Here is an 18,642-nt window from a genome sequence, read left to right on the forward strand (position 1 = left end):
GCTATCCCTTCTCAAGCAGGGTCCGCTCCCGGCTTGGCCACCCGCCAGTCAAAGCGCTGCGTTCCGCAGTGGTACAGCATGACTCTCTGGGATGGCGAGCTGCCTTTCTATCCCCAGCCTCGGCGTGCCGCCGGCGCCAACGTTCCGCTGCTCATTGTCATTGTGGTGTTCTTGGCCTTGGCTGTCAGCTTCTTGCTCATCTTGCCGGGGATTCGTGGCCACTCGGTAAGCGGGGTTAGCAGCCTAGGTCTGGGGTTGGAGAGTGACAGGTAGAGGGCTCCTCGATGAAGGATGCAGAATAGTCAGATGAGCATAGGTGGAGCAGGCCCAGAAGTCTAGTGTGGGAAGCACCCCTTCCCAGGGACAGGGAAGAGTCCGGTTCAAGACATTTCAGAGACTGATCCAGCTGGGCTCGTTCAGGAAGCTGCTGCAGAGATTCTAGCTTTCATGTCCTGCTGGGACTCTCACCTCTCCCCAGGCTGCAGTGCCACTCCCACCCAGTCCCCTGAAGATCCTTATCTTTGGGCCAAGAGGACAGAAACTAGCAGCTCAGACTGCTGTTTCAACTGTGTGCTGGGTTAAGAGGCATGTATATGGGTGTCTCCATCCTAAAGACTCAGATGCTCTGACACAGGATTCAGAGCTGTAGCAGACTGAGTACTTCCCCTTCAATTTCCCCCTCTCCCAGAACCTAAGCTGCCTGTTTTCAAGTCTAGAAGAACCTCTCCTTCCAGAACCTTGGTTTCCTGAGAAACTGATGCACCTAGGAATATGTGAGAGGGTGTCTTTCCACCTCCTGTACTTGGCCACCACACCAGGGCCTCCATCTCTTGGGGGAGGTGACCCTTGTCTGCTAAGCACTTCTGGAATCACTGAGTGTTACCATAGCAGTGACCTGAGCAGGACGTGGAATGTAACTGGGGGAATGAAGGTTGTGGGAGAGTACCAGGCAGAGCAAGATAGTCCAACTGCAGGGTGGATTGGAAAATGGGGTTGGGGAGGCGCAAGCTCATGGGCAGAAAACATCAGAAATGCTAGTGTCTCAGAGGGACTTGCACGAAAAGCAAACCTGACTTCAGCCCCAAAATGCTAGGAATGTAACTGGGAAGAGGGTGTGGGTCAAGAGCAGGCAGTTGCAGGAGCACTAAATATCCAGGTGGTGCGGGGTCAAGGGAGGTCTCAGGGACTCCCCTGAGTCCCAGGCCTGACCCTGTGTCTGTTCCTGCAGCGCTGGTTCTGGTTGGTGAGAGTTCTCCTCAGTCTATTCATAGGTGCAGAAATCGTGGGTAAGTGTGTGGCGCATCAGATGGGGAGAAGACCTGGGGTGAAGAAGCAGGCTGTCAGAGGGCACCTGGGATTGGTTTCCACCTCCCTCTCTCCATTCTCCAGCTCTTTCTAGTGCCCCCTCTTCTGTCCCTACCGTGTATGTGTATATATATATACACATACGACTCCTGTGGTATATATATATACCACATTGGACCCCTTAGACCTCTGCATCCACTTCTCTTCACAGTATCCCACCTTCCATCACCACCCTCCCAATTCTATCTCTTCAATCGTTCCCCTAACCACCTCCCACCTTGTGCCTCTTCCCCACAGCGGTGCACTTCAGCGCAGAATGGTCAGTGGGTAGAGTGAGCACCAACACATCCTACAAAGCCTTCAGCGCAGCCCGCATCCGAGCCCACGTCGGTCTGCATGTGGGCCTAGAGGGAATTAATATTACACTCACAGGTGAGGAGACTGGGGCAAAGTGAACTCCTGGAATGGGCAGACCCCTGGGTGGGGGGAGCACGGCTGGAGCAGCTGTGGGAACTCTCAGATCCCACAGGTTCAAGCAGCTTTCGGTCCTCATGAATTTGTGTTTTCCCCAACCGCTGCCAAACCCGTTCTCCTGAGCCTCCACTTTACTATCCGAATCCGCTTAGTTATCTGGTCCTGGATTGTGCGCGCGCAGCCGGATGACCCCGCTGCTCCCTGCCCTCTGCAGGGATCCCAGTACAGCAGCTGAACGAGACCATCGACTACAACGAGCAGTTCAGCTGGCGTCTGGGCGAGAACTATGCCGAGGAGTACACGGAGGCGCTGGAGAAAGGGTTGCCTGATCCCGTTCTCTATTTGGCGGAGAAGTTCACTCCGAGCAGCCCTTGCGGGCTTTACCGCCAGTACCGCCTGGCTGGACACTACGCTTCAGCCACACTGTGGTGAGCGCTGCAGGGAAGGCACCGTGTGTGTGTGTGTGTGTGTGTGTGTGTGTGTGTGCGCGCGCGCGCCGGAGGATGTGAGCTGCGGTTACAGCCAAATATGCTCGGGAGGGTTTGACCGCCCTTCGGGTCAGAAGGTCATGAGATCCGCAGAAACCCTAGGAATCCCGAGAGACGGCCTTGGTTGGGAACCGGCTACGCCCTTAGGCAGCGGCACCTGCACTTCCGCCACCCCAGCCCCGCGCTCGTTCTGCAGTAGGGACTTCGAGGAGGCGAGGCTGTCGAGGCCTGCGTGGGCCGGGAGAAGCCGGCTCACAGCGCCGCTGGTCTCCCCACAGGGTGGCGTTCTGCCTCTGGCTCCTCTCCAACGCGCTACTCTCCATGCCGGTGCCGCTCTACGGAGGCCTGGCGCTCCTGGCCACCGGCGCCTTCTCGCTCTTCTCCGTCTTGGCCTTCGCCTCCATCTCCAGTGTGCCGCTTTGCCCGCTCCGCCTCGGTTCCTCCGCGCTCAGCAGTCACTACGGTGCCGCCTTTTGGGTCACGCTGGCTACCGGTGAGGACCGAGCGACCGGCCCGGGGCGGCTAGGGATAGGGACGGCACCTATACCGTTGCGCGCTTTCCAGTTCACCTATTTTACCAATTTGCCCCTCTCGATAGTTTGTAGAGGCAGGCACTGTTATGCCCTTCTTACAGAAGAGTTTATCTCGACGTTAGCACACGAACCCTTGTATCTTGTAATGCATATTGAGTTCTGCCTGTGAGTGTGCGGAGTGGGGTTGGGGTTGGGGGGGGCAGGGGCGAATGTGAAGGGTAGCCTTCAATATTTGCAGGGGGCAGTCCGACTTCTGTTCCGGAGCCCTGACTGCCCCCTTTTCTCGCGTCCGCGCCGCCGCAGGTGTTCTGTGCCTCTTCCTTGGAGCGGCCGTGGTGAGTCTCCACTACGCTCGTCCCAGCGCTCTTCGAACTTTCTTGGACCAAAGCGTCCAGAACTGCGGTAACCAAGCGAGAGGGGGCTCGCCTCTCAACTTCAACAACCATGTACACAAGCACTTTGAGGCCTCGAACTTAATAATCAGTACTAACCTATGAAGGGATCTCAACTTTGGACTCCTCCTCCTCTTTGGTCCCCCACCGTCCGGAGCGGTGCCCGCCAGACCTGGGCCGGGAGAGCTCAGGGAGAGGCTGTGCGCTGCAGGAGCCCAGGGAAAGGTGGGCGGCTTCAGACGTCCGCCTAGCACCCTGGAGTCTCCCACGGTGAGCTGTAAATAAAAATTTTTCTTTTCGTTTTTTAAATTTTTTTCTCCGTTAATTTCCGTGGCTTCTCAAGGCTCTTGGGGGACATGAGTCCTCTGGAGACTTCTCTGGGCTGGTGGCAGCCATACAACATTGCCTTTCTCTGCCTTGTCCCTGACGGGGCGGAATTCTCTGTCTGGAGAATCCAAAGTAACCGAAGAAAAGCTCTGGGAGAGGGGCGCCCTCTATTGAGCCTAGAGGGGAACCGACCGGAGCCCGCAGCTTCCCGAGCCACGCCAGGTGAATTGAATGGCAACGCAGAGCGGCCAGGCAGCTCACCTTCCCACTCACCCACCCAAGGGGGACCCTCCTCTGCCCGCCGGGCGGAGTGAGCTAGGAGGGAATGGCATTTAGAGTTGATTCACTACGGAATGGTGTCTGAGGCCCATAAAAATGTAAATCCTGGGATTTTTCTTTAAGGTCCTTTGACACGTTCTACAATTTTATTTAGCAAATTTGAGAACTGAAGCTCAAAGAGAACGTGGCACAGTTTGTTAATATTAGACCCAGGGTAAGAAGTTTGGTTTCTTCTTCCTCCAAGTGCTGTCTTGCATTGTACCAAGACGTCACACAAACTGAGGAAGTAAAGGAAGAACAAAGGGGGCCCAGGAAAAAGGAAAACAGGGTGTGTATGGGATCAGAGGGAATACAGAATCATGCTGTGACCCACTACACACACACACACACACACACACACACACACACACACACACACATTATTATGTGGGCAAAGCTGGGTTTCAGTAAGTGGCAAAGAGGCAAAGCATCCAAGAAAGGCAGAGTTGCTTGTGGAAACATTTGGTCACACCATGTGACGAGGTTTATGGGCAGCCCCAACATCTGTTCGGCACCTTAGGTATTTTGTTTTGTTTTATTTGTTTAACATTGATGGGTAGAGTCTCCTTTTTTTACTCCACCTCCAGACCGGGGCTGGAGGGCTAAAACATTTGGTCCTGTGGGCAGTTCTGGTGGTTTTATGGGACTCAAAGGAGGTCTGGAGCCAGATTGGCAATCGGGGTGGCAGCTGGTGGAGGAACCTTACAGGGCACAGTCAGGTACTCCGAGGTGCTCCTCCTTGTTGCGTGCCTCAGAGGAAGCCCCTGACAGAGGAATGTCCTGGGGCACAGGGCTCTCAGCTGTCGACCTATAGTGAGGGCTCAGGAGTCCCCCTTCCTCAGGATTCCACTCCAGCCCAGGGCTCTCCCCCACGCTCTGATTGAAGAAAGCCTTCAGTCTACGGGGCTGCATCCTGTGGGCCACGGTCATGACCACACCCAGCAGCACACAAAGCAGTCCTGGAAATGAGGCAATAGGTGTCTTGCTTAGTGATGGTGACACCCTCCTAAGGACTATTTCTCCTAAGAGCATCGGAACAACTCTAAGGGACTCCTGGCATTCCTGTTTCAAGGCAACGGACTCAGAAAGGTGGTTGTGAGTTTTGGACTCTAAGCCCAATGCTCTTTCAGTTATATCCCAGGGGGGAGAGAGAGAGAAAGACAGACAGACAGACAGACAGAGAGAACAAATGAATCTGTAAACAGAAAAACCCTTAGGGAAAGGCAGAGCACAAATGAGTAGGCATGGGAAAGGGCATGAGGGACAGACATAACGGGACAGGAGAGGACATAAAACTGCAGGATGCTTTAATACTTTGAGAGGCAGGGACAGGGAAGGGTTCTAGCAATGGAGGACACAGAGAAAGGTGTTTAGGAGAAGCAGGAGGGGAACATGGAATTGGAAGATTTGGGAGAGTTGGGTAAAGAGAGATTTGGCAGATGAGGGATGCAACAGAGAGAGAAGACCCACTGGAGTAGGCATATACAAGGAGACAGGGGAAGTGAAACTGGGAAGAGAAATCAAGAGATGAGGGGTACAAGAGAGAGAAGCTATAAACAAGGGAAAGGCATCCTGGCCCCCAGGCCCCCAACCCCACCAACATGACGGTCCCTGACCCTCCCTCCCTGGCCCTGAGCTCTCCAGTGTCTTTAGGGCTGGGCCTCACCTGTGGTCAGTGTAATCCAGAAGGCGGGCCCATGGTGAATGTGCAGTGTAGCAGTGCCCAGGCGCAGAGGACAGGGTGGGGTGAGTGATGTGGCCATGGAGAAGAAGAGTAGTCCCAGGAGCTGGAAGATGCCTGTCGCCAGCAGCATGTGACCCCCGTAGACGAGCACGGGCATTGACAGAATCACGTTGGTCAGCAGCCAGCAGAGGAATGCCACCCTGGAGAGCCAGGACCCAGTGAAGGCTGGCCCAGGCACCTCTACCTGGAGGGCCCCAGGTGGAGGCTCAGGGACCCAAGGACACCCCAAGGATGTGAGGGAGGGATTTTTGCCTTGGGCTTCCCCAAAAAGTACTATTGTGACTGGTGCCAGCCTGTCCCACCGAGTTCTTCACACGAGTGGGTGAGTGATGGCTAGAAACCCTGTTCTGGGGTCTGGGCTAACAGGGCCTCCATCCCACCCTCACCACAGAATGGCCGAGGTGTAGTGTCCTGCCAGGCGGTACTGGCCGTGCAGGCCACATGGGCTGGTTGGGGTGAACTTCTCAGCCAGGTAGAGCACAGGGTCTGGCAGCCCCTTCTCCAGCGCTCTTGCGTACTCCTCAGCATAGTTCTTGCCCAGGTGCCAGGTAAACTCCTCGTTGTAACTGATGGTCTCATTCAGCTGCTGCACAGGGGTCCCTGAGACATAGGGCAGCTGTGCTCAGCAGAGACCCAAGGGCATTTGCCTGGGTAAGGGGCTCACCACGATGGGTGGAGGGAGAGGAGCTGGTCTCAATGGAGAGAAAGCAGCTTCCAAGGCCTGGGAATTCCCCCTCCCACCACTCCTCCAACCCATGTGGTCACTCTTTAGACCATACCAAACTAGATCCCTAAGACATGGAGCAGAGCTACCCTCTCTGTCACCAGTAAGAACTCTTCCTCACCTGTGAGCGTGACGTTGACTCCTCCCAGCCCAATCTGGAGCCCAACATCAGCGCTGATCCACTGGGAACTGAAGGTCTTGTATGATGTGTTGGTGCTGGCCTGGCCCACAGACCACTCAGTACTGAAATTCACAGCTGGGTTGGGGAGTTGGACATATGGGAACTTAGGGAGTTCTGGGAATTGCTGGGCTGGAGTCAGAGGGAAAGCTAAAAGGTGGCCATGTCTGTTTTGCTCATAATCGTGTATCCATTAACTAGCCTAGGGTCTGGCATATGATTGGTTTGCCAAAAATGGAAAGAATAAGTGATTTCCCTTGGTCATATTCCTCTTACACCTTCCCTTCCTCTTCCCATTTAGGGAGAGCCACTCAAGCAGCCTGGGGAGGAAAACATTAAAGTAATAACATGCTAGGCAAACACAGCTTCAACTTGAAGACTTTTCATCTTTCCTATTTGCCTAATTCTGAAAGCAAAGCAAGCAGTCCTGCCCCCATTTCCTCCCTCCAGTCTCCAAATGTCCTCTCCCCATTCATTTTAATCTGCTTACCTCTAAATAAAAATGTTAGGAAAGTGGGGGAGATGCACCCAGGACGGTTTCCTAGGGCCCACACCCCTCTGAGGCAAAGGCTGCTGTGGGGAAACAAGGGCCAGATGGGCTGCTGAGGGAACCAGATGGGGTAGAGGTGCGGCCCAAGATAGCTGAGCTTCATACTCACCCAGGATCACAGCTCCGATGAATAAGCTGGTCACCACCCGCAGTAGCCAGAACAGCCTCTGAGCCATAACAGTGTAGGTGGGTTTAGGAAGGAGCACCCTCCTTCCAAGTCCCCCCTTCCTCTTTCCAGGCTTGGGTCATTTGGTCAATTGATATCAGAGCACCTGCCACATAATAGGTGCTCAATAATCATCTGTGGAATCAATGGCGGGGGAGCTCTCTGCTGGAGGTGAAGTGTTGCATTCTCAGGACTGACAACTTTTTCCTGAGTCTGGTTTTAGTGAGAGAATCTGGCCCCTTTGCCTCAAGGCCAAGGTCTCTCTGGGGCTGGGGTCTCCAGGGCTAGGTTTGTTTCTTACCATTTTGCCCCGAATGCCAGGCAGGATGATGATGAAAGTGACGAGTGCAGTCAGAAAGATGATGATGATGACGGCTAAGGTGGTGTCCATTGGGAAGGTTGGCTTGGGGCCAGGATAGAATGGGAATGTGTGTCCAAAAGCAGCCATTTTGGTGGAGTTGTGCAGCGGAGGCAGATGCTGTACAACAATAACAGATGTTTATCGAGTGCCCTCTGTGCTGGACACTGTTCTTGGTGCTAGAGATACATCCAAGAACAAACCAGATCAGGCCCCTCTTCTCTGGAGCTCACCAGATTCCACTGTTACTGCCAATCCACTGCTCCTTGGCCATCCACCTGCCCGGGCTTTGGCTGTGAGAGAAGGAGGTTCTTGGCAATCAGTCTCCATTGCCCTGCGCCCTGCTCCTAACCGGTAGGCCTCCTGAATCAGTGCCACCACTACACTTGAGGCTTCTCTGCTTCCTTTGGGGCTGTCTTAAGAAATACAGTTTTTCTTTTAATCTCCCTCAGGCCTCCAGCACAAGCAGACAGAACATAAAGAGAGCTATATTTAATATCAAGCGAAAGCATAAGGGTGAAAGATGGTACGGACTGGAAAAACATTGGCTTTCCCCCTCAGTCCCCAAAGCAACACAGGCCAGACAGCCCTGCTGACTGTGTAGCACATTTCCAGACCTCACACTGCCCACACTGGTCTGTCCAGCTTTCTCAAGCACCCGGCTCCTGCTCTGGCAACTCCAGAACAATGGAGCTAAATTGAGTTCACCTCAATAAGCACTCAAGGAGCACCTGCTCTCCACCAGGCACAGGGCTGGGGCCAGTTGTCCTTCTACTTGCATGCACCATCAATTGCACTTAGATTTAGATTTGACTTAGACTCCCAGGCCTCATTTCAGCTCAAACACTGGCTCAGCGATTCTCTGCCTGTCCCCTGATCTCAGAGCTAGATTGTTGACTCTACTTTGTTCCTTCACAAACAGGATAAGGGAAATAGGACCAGAATTTGTGTCTTGTTAAATCCAGGCAGAATGGATTACAAGACATGCTATTATTTTTAGAAAGGACGGAAGAAAGCAAGCAAGCAAGCAAGCTATAAATTAAACTATGGCAGCCATTCTGGGTAGGAGACACCTCAATTTCAGAGATGTCAAAACATGAGGAAAAAATGCATCTTCCAATCAATGATCCCAGCTCTGCTCATTTCCCTGAGTGAGAGCTACAATGGGGCCTGAGTTTGCCCAGGAGGCTCCATAATTTATACTCTGACCAGGTAGTGTCTTGTTAAGTGAGATGGTGAAAGAATAAGCTCCGGAGTTAAGTAGCTCTGTGTGTGACTTCCGCCTCTACCTCTTGTAGAGAGTTTTATTAAAACATAAGGATGATAATAATGTTTACATCACAGGGTCATTGTGAGTACAAAATGAGACTCTGTATGTAAAGTGTTAAGAATAGTACCTGGAACATAATAATATCAATAAGTGGAAGCTACCAGATTGGGAAGGATGGGGCATTTAGTCACTCTAATTATCTCCAATCCTTCTTGCAGAGAACTGGGCTGGAATCACTTCTGGACCTGGGTCCAGTTCTTCAGCGACTAATTTAAAAGGAGGAAGGCAAATGACACAAAACCTGGTCCTTGGTGTCCTTATCTGCAATTGGTTCTGATGATCTCTGGGTCCCTTCTAGTTCTAAATACTGTGATTCTCCTAACACAACATTGCAGCCCCCAGCCATTCCCTCTTTTTCTGGGCTGGCCGTCCCCTTGTGTTCTCTCTTAGGGTATCACATGTCACAGAGAGACAGTTTTAACTTCTAATCCTGTCTTTTGGGCGAGTCACATAACCTCTACATCCCGATTTTAATGTGAAATTTTGATTTTTTTCTTTACTTGTCAGCTCCCCCCACCCCACCCCCCCGCAGAGAAATGAGCAGCCCTTTTTCTTCTGGGCTCTGACAGCAGTCCTTCGAGCCTTCACCAACACCTTTCTCATCAGTTATCCCTTTGTGACTTTGCAGCTTCTTCTTTGTGGGCTCCTTCTTTCAAGGCTAGGCTTAAGTGTCTCCCATCTTAGGAACACAAAGAATAAAGACTCTCTCCCTTGACCTTCTCCCATCCAGCTACCATCTTATCCCATTCTCTTCCTTTTACAGCCAGGCATTTGGGGAGCACAGTCTACATTGGTATTTCCACTGCCTGATCTCTTGAACTCATTGGAATCTGGCTTCTCCCCAGCCCAAACGTCTTCCTTAGGCTACCAAGTACTGAATCCAAAGGGAAGTTTCCACTTTCATCTTTGTTGACCTCTCTGTAGTATTTGACACTGTGGACCATTCCCTCTTTCGTCAAACATTTCCTCCTTGGACATTTATGTGCCATGTTCTCCTGAATCTCCTGCCTTTGGCCTTCTTGTTCGGGGCTCCTTTGCTGGTTCTTTCTCCCTCGTAAATGTTTATGTTCTCCAGGATTCTGTCTTCACTCTCTCATTTAGCATTCTTCCTGATTCCCTGGGCAAGCACACCCATTCCCACGGCGTATGCTTCTCAAATCTATGTCTCCAGGTGGACCTCCTATCCGGGCTCCAAACACAAAAGGATCCATTACCCTATAGGCTTTTCACTTGGATGTCCCATGGATGCTTCAAATTTAACAGGTCCCAAACTGAATTCACTGTGTCTGCTCCGCTTTTGATTGATTTTTTTTTTTTGTCTCTCTGTTGGCACCACCATCCTATCAATCAAATAAGCCAGGGACCTGGAACATCTTCTTAAATATTCCTTGAAACCATTCATGCATTTCCTTCTATACCGCATCTGCCCTAACCCAGACTTATCCTGACTTGCCTGGTGTCAAAACAACTTTTCTAACAAGCAAATGTATTTTTTTTGATCTGGGTAAATCTAATCTTCTCATCATTACACAGAAAGTCCTTTGTGATCTGGTCCCACCTACCCTTCCATCTCCACCTGTCAGCCAGCCTAATCTCTAGTCACACTGAACTACCGGCCTGTCCCTGAATCTGACATGCTCTTTGAAGCTTTCATACCTTTGTACACGCTATTTCCTCTGTCTGGAATGCTTTTACCTTCTTGGTGAACTCCTTTCCCGGCAAACCCTTCAAATCTCAGTCTGTGTTAACTCCTCTGTGAAGTTTCCTCTGATACCGTTGGGTCTGTGTGGATGTTTCCACCTTTAATGTTCTGATTGCATTTGGAACATACCTCCGTGATCCCAATAATCACTTACAGTCTAAATGTTTGAACATCTCTCTCTCCTCGTTAGCCTCTAATCTCCTTAGGGGCAGGGACTTTGTCTTTCCATCTTTACATTTCCTCACAGGTATACCAACCAGCCTGTGGATCAGATGACCACAGGAATGCGTTCCTCTCCTTGAAGTAGAATCTCCTATGTGGAACACTAGAGGGAGCTGTCCTCCCTCATTGCCCCACACCATACTCTCACTCAACGTAAATTTACCACCAATGTAGCGCCAAGGACAGGGAAGGAAGGGATTTGACCAACCTTCTCAATCTTTAATGCTTTTACAAAATTTTCAGAAACTCTTCAAATAGTTGGATTCTCCAAAGCATGAATGTTCATGTTCAATTGAACTTGAAACGTACATTTTAACTCTAGCTGAAGATGAGTAAGAATTTGTGGATTCAATTATTTTGTAATATCACTATGTGGTAGTGATATTTATTTTAAAGCAGATAGACTGAAGCCATTACAATTTTGATGAAAAGTTATGTTTTTAAAGGATATAAAGTGTAGAATATCTTGGTTAATAAGATAGAAAGACAAAGCAAGTTTGCTAATAGTAAGAATACATATTACATTATGGAACTTTAAAAATAAGTATTTGTAATATAAGTAAATAATAATAATGCAATGTATTTTGATCAGGGTCACATATTAGCATTATTCCTGCATTTATTTGAAAGGGACTATGTAAAATATTTTACAAGAATGGCTCATTTCTATTAGCACGGTGCTTCAAAGAAACATTAACAAAAGGCTTTCTGTATCATAGGTACAGAACAATATTAACTTATTTCCAATTCTCCAAAATATTTTTTATATACTAAAGCAAAAAGACAGTGGTGAATAAAATTTGCCTTGATTAATTTCTTCTTGCTCAATTTAATGAATTACATCTCCTTAATCTACATTGCCCAGTTTAAAGTTAATTTTTCATGACCCTGATCTTAATTTGATTTTCATTATTAAGCCAACAGGCCTCCTGTGTGAAGAGATGGAACTAACATGAAAAGTTCCCACATCCAGCAATTCTCCTTTTCCTATGAAGCTTAGAGTTTCCTATAGACATCTTCCTCCCTAGTTTTCCAGGGAGGTCCTGACCGTAGAATTTCTTCCCATCTGATAGTCTTCACTTGATTCACATTTCCCTGAGCTTACCACCATGATTGGTATACACACACAATGTGTATTTGTATTAATAAGCACAAGATACAATCAGACATACACTATAAGTTCATATAAACAGAAACAGAGGCACCAGAAAGGAGTTCTCAGCATCATAGACATCTAGACACAAAAACCCTGCACCAGAGGCCCCTGGGACAGCACTGGGCCAGTTCTCACTGGGGCAGGCCAGTCCTCACACATTGGGGTCCTCCTTTATCACCTGACCTGGACAGGTGAGGGACATCTTTTCCCCTTCTGAAGTCCCTTACAATACTGAAGCATTTCTCATACTTGGTTGTATTCCAGACATGTTATCCAATCCCTCCTACCATAGGATGAAGTGGGTTCCTACGTCCTACGTATGTATGAGGGTTGAGCAAGAAATAGTTCCAGTCTTTAAGAAAAGTTGTCCCAGTACAAGTAAGAGTCTTTAGCATCCAAAATTTGTATGCACTTTGTTGTGGTTCTGTGGCCTCTCTTATAGCTTGACAGGAATTTCTTCCTGAAGTCTCCTGTCCACTTCTCCCATCTCTGGAACCTACAGAGTAAGCACTATTAATTCTCTACAGAGCAGGGTGGGTCACATGCCTGGAGTTACTAGGAGCTCTGACTGGTGATACACAGTTACTAGAATGTGATTGATTGATGGTTTATTTCTCTGGTTGGGGTGGACCTCATTAAAACTTTACAGTCCTGGCTGGCTAAGGAGACTCTGTCAGAAACTCCTGTCCCAGCCTCTCCTCTTCAGGAACGTGTGTGGGCATGTGTATACGTTCTGTTGCACTAAAGAAAAAATCAAGTGGAAAATCAGAACAAGATCTGAAAAGTAGGTTGAGGCAAGAACCCCCAGTAAGGGCCTAGTTAGGTAAGGATCCCAGAGGTGTTGAATCATACAAACCAATCTACCCAGTCTCCAGATAAAGATTCGATGCTGGTAAGCCTTGTGGCATTTATGGCCTTACGAGGTTTTCCTTGCCTCCTCTTAGTTTCTTACCAAGCTTTCTCTTTGAGGATCTGATTTTGATTGGGGTGGACACAAGTGCGCCCCTAGGGACCAGGGCAAGGGCGGCACTTAAAGGCCTGCTCCAAAACCCACCCGGACCCCATCGACCCCAACAGCCGTATCCCTGCCGCTCACTGTAGAAGGGTTGGGACCGGGGTTGCCTACCTTCTCCTCTTTCCAACAATCCGTGAGTGGCACCTCGCACAGCTGGCCTCCTCCTTGTGGAACCTCGCACGCGATGCTCTCGGGGGTGGAATTAGAGAGAAATACGGTCCGGATGTTCTGTCACCAAAGCGCGAACCCTTTCAATCGGCGGACCTCCCTTCCATCCCCCACTCTTCCCATCCACTTAAGGACCAGGCTGTGACCGGACACACGGGGTCTGCGCTGCTTCTCCGCCTCCCACTCTAAGTTACCCTGGACCTTCTCAGACCGCACCCCGGCCCCCGTGGCGCTGCTCCACACCAGCCTGGCACAAAGACCGGACGCGTGCCGGTGCACTTCGCAGCCCTCCCTCCGACCTCTCCTTCTCCTTCCCCCATGCCCAGCACCCCAGGCCTCTCCAGAGCAAACCTAGCGATGCAGTCCGGGGTGCGGGCGGGGCGCGGGCACAGCGAGACCTTGGAGAACCCACGGTGAAGCCTCCGGCGGGTGTGGTTAGCTCAGGCTCCAACAGGGTCTGAAGATCCTGAGGACCCTGAAGCCTTGCTTGAACGCCTGGCCAGGTCTTCGGGTGTTGATGAATCTGTCGGTCTTGGAGCCCAGAACCAAGGGTGTGGAGAGAACTTGGGGACCGCCCCCTGTCCCCCTGCACGCTCTCCGTCTTTCTCCCTCTCTCAGTCCCAGCAGACCCGTAGAAGCGGACTTGCCCTGTTCGCCGTCCGCCTGGCCGAACTAGCCGAGACCTAGTCATGCACAGGGCATTCCCTCCATCTGCCTCCCGCAAGCACCTGGCCGTCTCACCTTGCGCGCCCAGGTCCCCTCGGAGCACCTCACCGGGTCCCCTGAGAGCTCGGGTTTCTATCCCGCCCCACTCCGCCCCGCCCTGCCGTGGAACTGGGGCGCGCCATCTCCTCCGCACTCCCCAGGCCCGCCCGACTCGGCGCAGAGCGGGAGAGGGAACCGGACGCGAGCGGGCGTCGGGGGCCCAACTTCGAGCCGGACGGGAGTCAAGCTGCAGTCCCTGCTCAGGCGACACCGCAGCCACAGGTCAGATCCCGGAGGGCTTCTCTGGGACCGCGGATATGGGCGCTGGGACGGGGGTTGGGTGGGGACAGCTTCAGCGGCAAGGCTGCGTCAGAGCGCGCGGCAGCCCCACATTTCTGAGGGAAGGGGAATCCAGCCTGACCCTCCCTTGCCTCCGTTCTTCGCCTGAGGCTACAGTGGGCCCTGTTAGGGTCCATCCTCGACCCTACCAAGGTTTTGGGAGACTGGATGCTTTAGTTTCTGGGTGTTGGGTGGCCCTGGTTTGCTTGGGCTTAGGGGAATTTCTCCGGAGCTCCTCCTGGTACCAGCACATGATGCCAGGAGGGGACTTGGGGCCTTGAGAAACCATGCTTTCCTCTTCAGCCCTCCCTTGGGACCAGGTTGGAACTCCTAGGGCCTTGACTCATCTTTTCCCCACCACACTAGGCCTTCATGGCTGGAAAAACTGCCACGTGGGTGGACAAGGAGGCAGGCCTGTATTCTCTCCTTGGTTCTGCCACTGCCTGGGGCTTTGCTGCCCTTTCTGAGGTTTACTGCCTTCCTTTCGAGGTTGCTGAGAGGTTACTGAACCGATGTTGCTGTGTTAACCATGTGGCTGCCCACCCACAAGGAGTGGTTATTAAGCAAGTCCGTCTTCTTCAGGTTGTCCCCACAGCCTGGCTTGAAGGCTCACTGCGTGCCTTTATGGGTTGGATGGTCCATTGGTGTCTGGCACCACAAATCCAGACGCCAGAGTGGTAGGGAGGAAGTGGCAGGACATCCTAGGTCATCCAGGGACCACTGTGGCTACTTCCGCATGTCCAGCCTTACGGCTTCAACCACCCAGAGCCCTACTCTTCACAACTATCACAGGCCGGCCTTTGGACAGTCTCTGGGCTGGGATGGGTAGAACACTAAGCTTCTGAGTTATGACAGGGCCTATGTCTTTTCATTGAATGGGAGATGGCCAGTGGGGATGAGGTTGCCCTCTGGGTTCCCTCCTGTGAAACTAGACAACCCATCCAGAAGCCCAGAGGGTTTGGCTAGAGATGAGGCTTTGCATGAGCTCCCCCTTCCTCCACTAGATAGTTCCCCAGCCCCAATCCACCCTCAGGCTCCACTCTGCCTTTGGAAGGTCTTCATTGGCCTTGAGCACACCGGTGCCACTCAGAAGTCACACACTGAATTCCCTGTTGTCCAGTTTCCCTGTTGCCCCTGGGTGGTTTATTGGCCTAGGGAGAGAGAGCAGGAAGTCAGCACTGAACACAGGAATTCCTCTGAGAGGACTCAAGCTCCAACCCACCCTCTCTATATCACATTTATGTAACACTGGCCACTTTCTAATCTCACATTTCATTCCAGCAACCATGCTAGAAGGTAGACAGTTCAGACGTGCTTACTTTCATAGCTGGAAAAGGAAACCAAGGTCCAGATCCGATAAGTGACCGGAGATATACATGTGTTCTGGCAGCAGCACCGTAGCCAGGGCCTGGCCCTTCAAGCAAGGCTCTGTTCAAGGAACACACTCTGCAGTAGGCTGGGTCAAAACAAGGTTCTCCAATTAAGTGGAGGCGGTAAAGTCCTGGAAGGTGGGGATTTCCATTTGCTTTGTTCACCACTTAATCTCCAGTGCCTAGGTCAGCGCCCACTGCACAGTGTGAGCTCATTACGTACTTGTTGAATAAATGGAAGATTCTTGGAAAGGAGGGAGTCTCCTGGTCTTTGCTGCCCCTTGGCCCATGCCTTGATTCACTGGGACCTTGGTTCAGAGTCCCTGGTCTGACTTTCCTGCACTGCTGGGGCTCATTCTCTGTGTGCTCTGTCTTTTTTAGGGACTCCATTGTAAGGTGTTCTCCATTTTCATCATGGGCTTCTGCCTGGCTCTGGCATGGACTGTCCTGGTTGGGCCATGGATAGTTACAGGTGAGTACAGATTGGGGGAGAACTATGGCCAGGAGCAGAGGAACCCAGTATCTCCTGGGTTTTCCCAAGGACAGAAGTTGTATCACATTCATCTCTATCCCCGCTCCCTAGGTAAAACAGCAGTCTGCACACAGTTGGGTGTTCAATTCTAGCTTGCTGACTAGATAGATGGGTAATGAAGTAAAATGTTTCCCCAAATCAGCACTTCTTATTCCATTACTTATAGTCTGGGGTCCTTTCGTCTCTCCCCTATTTTCTCTCTTCCTAAAATAAGGACCTCTGACCCCAAATAAGAAAAGATTGGTGAGACACACAAGAAAATAAAGGATTTTGGGGTCAGATTGGATTGAAAGCTCACTTCCCCAAAGGGAAGTCACCAATGTTTTAAAACAATATGATTTTTTTAAAAAAATTCAATCCACAAGAGTTCCATCTGGTTACCTTCAGCTTTGGACAGTCTGTTACTGGAATCTGAGGCCATTCCCTGTAGTCTGAGTCTCTGAGGAGGGAAATGGACTTCAGGTGCCACAAGTTTGCTTACAAAGAACAAGTCCCTGATCATCAGGAGATGCAAGAACAGGGGGCAAAGAAAACCTGTGGAATAACTGTCCTGGCTTGAGGCACAGGGTGGTGAGATGGCCCCTGCAGCTTCTCTCCTGCCAAAGCTGCTCCCATTCTCATTCCTTCCAGCCATCCCTGTGTTTGGCCTTAGATTTTCCTATTCTCTTGCCTCTTATTCTCAAGAGGCATTTTCCCCACCCCTTCCCTGCAGCCCCCACCTTATGTTCTGCCACTACCTCACCTTGTTTTGTTTTATTTTTTAAACTTTAGCTGTCTATTTTTAGAGAAAGGAGAATGGAGGGAGCAAAATATCGATGTGAGAGAAAAATACAATTTGTTGGCTCTCAGGGTGCATAGCATGACTAGGGTGGTCCCACAACCCAGGCATGTGCCCTGACTGGGAGTTGAACCAGCGGCCTTTCACTTTGTGGGACTTTGCCCAGCCAACTGAGCCACGCCGGTCAGGGCCAGTTCATCTTATTCTAGAGATCACATGCATGTGGCTGCCTTGTCTCTGCCCCCAGTCTAGATCCTTAGTTGGGTTCTGTAGCCGAGGGAAATTTTCCCTTTCTTCCCTGCGAAATTTTTTGGCTAATCTAATAATTAAATTGACATAAGACAGATTAACAGGAGAAAAACAAATTGAATTTCATGCGTATGAGAGCACCATAAAAACAGGAGACCTAAGAGCAAATGGGGTGGTTGAGGCTTCTTTGCTGATCCTACATTGAGAAATGGGATGGGGGTGCCTGTAAGCCCATTGTTGGGGATCCCTTTCACAGCTCCCTCCTGGTAAGCACACCTCTTTCTTCTCTTCCTCCCTATTGTCAGACAAAGGGCTTGGGTCCATGGGCTCCGAGGAGGTCCGGGGTTTCAAAGGGGAGGAGGGAAATTCACAGGACCATGAAAAGAGCAGATGTTTGGTTAGGTGTTTGCCCTGCATACAGATAAAAAGTTATCTCTAGTATTAGCCCTCTTCCTGAGCCAGGCCCCCTATCTAATTTTCTTTTTTAGGTGGTTAAGGGAAAGGTAGTTCTTTTTTTCTTGAGTACTGTGTCTTGATTGCCTCTAGCTCAAAATAATCCGCATGTCAAAGTGACATATTTTGGAGTCACTTATTCTGCTGTCCTCAATTCTTTGCTCAAATATAAGAGCCTGAGCCGTTTTCCCCTCTCTGACCTCCTGGGGTGTGTGTGTGTGTGTGTGTGTGTGTGTTGGGTATTGGGCAGGAGGGTCATTCTGAGATCCTGTCCTTCACCTAAGCGGGGAGACAATCAGAGGAATGGGTCTCTCTTGGCCGGTGAAAGTCCTCTTCTTTGCTGTGTTCTCTGAGGTGAGGAGGGAGGGAAGTTCAACCTTGTAGCCTCCTAGTTTGGGTGAAGAAATATGGCTGGTCATCTGACCTACTGACCAGAAGGACCCCTGCTGTATTTCTGATTTTGGATCCTTCCCTCTGCCACCATTACCTGTTTTTCCCTCAACAGCTGAGTTCTCCCTCCTGAGTCCTAGTTTTTTGGAGTACAATAAGGTCAAGAGGAAGAATTATATGGGGGACATGATGGCCCCAAAGAGGGGAAGGGGCGGGGTTATCCACATGACTATTAGTCCCTGATCCCACCCAAGAAACTGAGAAAAAGACCGATACCAGAAACTTGTGGCCCACACCTTTCCCGGGGCTCTGCTCAGCAGGAGAGGGCCACGCCCTTCTCCTACTGCCCCTGCCTAGCGGTGAATCACAGAATCACCCGTCCTTCCCTGGGTGACAGAGAGGCTGGCTTTTGGGGAGTGGCTGGCTCTTGCTCTGTATGATGTCTTAAGGCTTGGAATGGCTTCTGTCCTGCTGCATCCCCAAGGGAGCTGAGGTGTGAGGGCAATGGAAATCTCCTACATCCCCTTCCCCATTGCCACCCGTCTTCTGCTTCCTTTTCCTCTCTGAGGCCATTTGTCAGGACACTGCACCTGGATATCTAGCTACAGTCCTTTAGTGCTCCCTGACATAGCTCCTCCCGCCACCAACAGCTTAAAGATTGGTCTTGACTTTGGAC

At 50.9% G+C, this 18,642-nt stretch overlaps 3 protein-coding genes across 9 annotated transcripts in view; 2 read left to right on the forward strand and 1 right to left on the reverse strand.

The window, feature by feature from the left end:
• The first annotated feature begins 53 nt into the window (after positions 1–53).
• Positions 54–3,501, forward strand: DUOXA2 (dual oxidase maturation factor 2). Its single transcript, XM_037054531.1, has 6 exons — positions 54–225; positions 1,229–1,286; positions 1,603–1,737; positions 1,994–2,207; positions 2,546–2,760; positions 3,104–3,501. The coding sequence occupies exons 1-6, from the start codon at positions 79–81 to the stop codon at positions 3,295–3,297; spliced, it is 963 nt and encodes a 320-aa protein (XP_036910426.1). The 5' UTR covers positions 54–78; the 3' UTR covers positions 3,298–3,501.
• Positions 3,502–4,358: 857 nt separating this feature from the next.
• DUOXA1 (dual oxidase maturation factor 1) lies at positions 4,359–13,927 on the reverse strand. 5 transcript variants are annotated; one of them, XM_037054528.1, is made up of 8 exons: positions 13,892–13,927; positions 13,094–13,171; positions 7,501–7,677; positions 7,143–7,200; positions 6,427–6,561; positions 5,968–6,181; positions 5,504–5,721; positions 4,359–4,796 (listed from the first exon to the last, which is right to left on the reverse strand). In XM_037054528.1, the coding sequence occupies exons 3-8, from the start codon at positions 7,645–7,647 to the stop codon at positions 4,540–4,542; spliced, it is 1,029 nt and encodes a 342-aa protein (XP_036910423.1). In that variant the 5' UTR covers positions 7,648–7,677; positions 13,094–13,171; positions 13,892–13,927; the 3' UTR covers positions 4,359–4,539. The 5 variants fall into 5 exon arrangements, with proteins under 5 accessions (XP_036910423.1, XP_036910421.1, XP_036910422.1 ...); XM_037054526.1 differs by lacking the exon at positions 13,892–13,927 and adding an exon at positions 13,794–13,841 and having other exon boundaries at positions 13,094–13,289; XM_037054527.1 differs by lacking the exon at positions 13,892–13,927 and adding an exon at positions 13,502–13,562 and having other exon boundaries at positions 13,094–13,210.
• Positions 13,677–18,642, forward strand: part of DUOX1 (dual oxidase 1) — a 32,353-nt gene continuing 27,387 nt past the window's right edge. For 2 of the 3 annotated variants that reach the window (XM_037054519.1, XM_037054518.1), the window contains exons 1-2: positions 13,677–14,137; positions 15,946–16,036. In XM_037054519.1, coding sequence (XP_036910414.1) covers positions 15,979–16,036 — 58 coding nt within the window. In that variant the 5' untranslated portion in view covers positions 13,677–14,137; positions 15,946–15,978. Of the gene's footprint in view, positions 14,138–15,945; positions 16,037–18,642 lie in introns of those variants that run through there. The other variant, XM_037054517.1, reaches the window with a different exon arrangement.

The sequence above is a fragment of the Sturnira hondurensis genome, unplaced genomic scaffold (genome assembly GCF_014824575.4).
Source record: "Sturnira hondurensis isolate 20B ecotype Veracruz unplaced genomic scaffold, ASM1482457v3 Scaffold0008196, whole genome shotgun sequence".
NCBI lineage: Eukaryota > Metazoa > Chordata > Mammalia > Chiroptera > Phyllostomidae > Sturnira > Sturnira hondurensis.

What these genes read in the sequence shown, in the direction of transcription:
- DUOXA2 (XM_037054531.1), top strand. Translation starts at nt 79, where the DNA reads ATGACTCTCTGGGATGGCGAGCTGCCTTTCTATCCCCAGCCTCGGCGT. An exon ending in AATTAATATTACACTCACAG is followed by an intron (nt 1,738 to 1,993) that starts GTGAGGAGACTG and finishes TGCCCTCTGCAG; the next exon opens with GGATCCCAGTACAGCAGCTG. An exon ending in TTGGGTCACGCTGGCTACCG is followed by an intron (nt 2,761 to 3,103) that starts GTGAGGACCGAG and finishes GCGCCGCCGCAG; the next exon opens with GTGTTCTGTGCCTCTTCCTT.
- DUOXA1 (XM_037054528.1), bottom strand. Translation starts at nt 7,647, where the DNA reads ATGGCTGCTTTTGGACACACATTCCCATTCTATCCTGGCCCCAAGCCA. An exon ending in CTGGCATTCGGGGCAAAATG is followed by an intron (nt 7,201 to 7,500) that starts GTAAGAAACAAA and finishes GTTATGGCTCAG; the next exon opens with AGGCTGTTCTGGCTACTGCG. An exon ending in TACACCTCGGCCATTCTGTG is followed by an intron (nt 5,722 to 5,967) that starts GTGAGGGTGGGA and finishes CTGGCTCTCCAG; the next exon opens with GGTGGCATTCCTCTGCTGGC.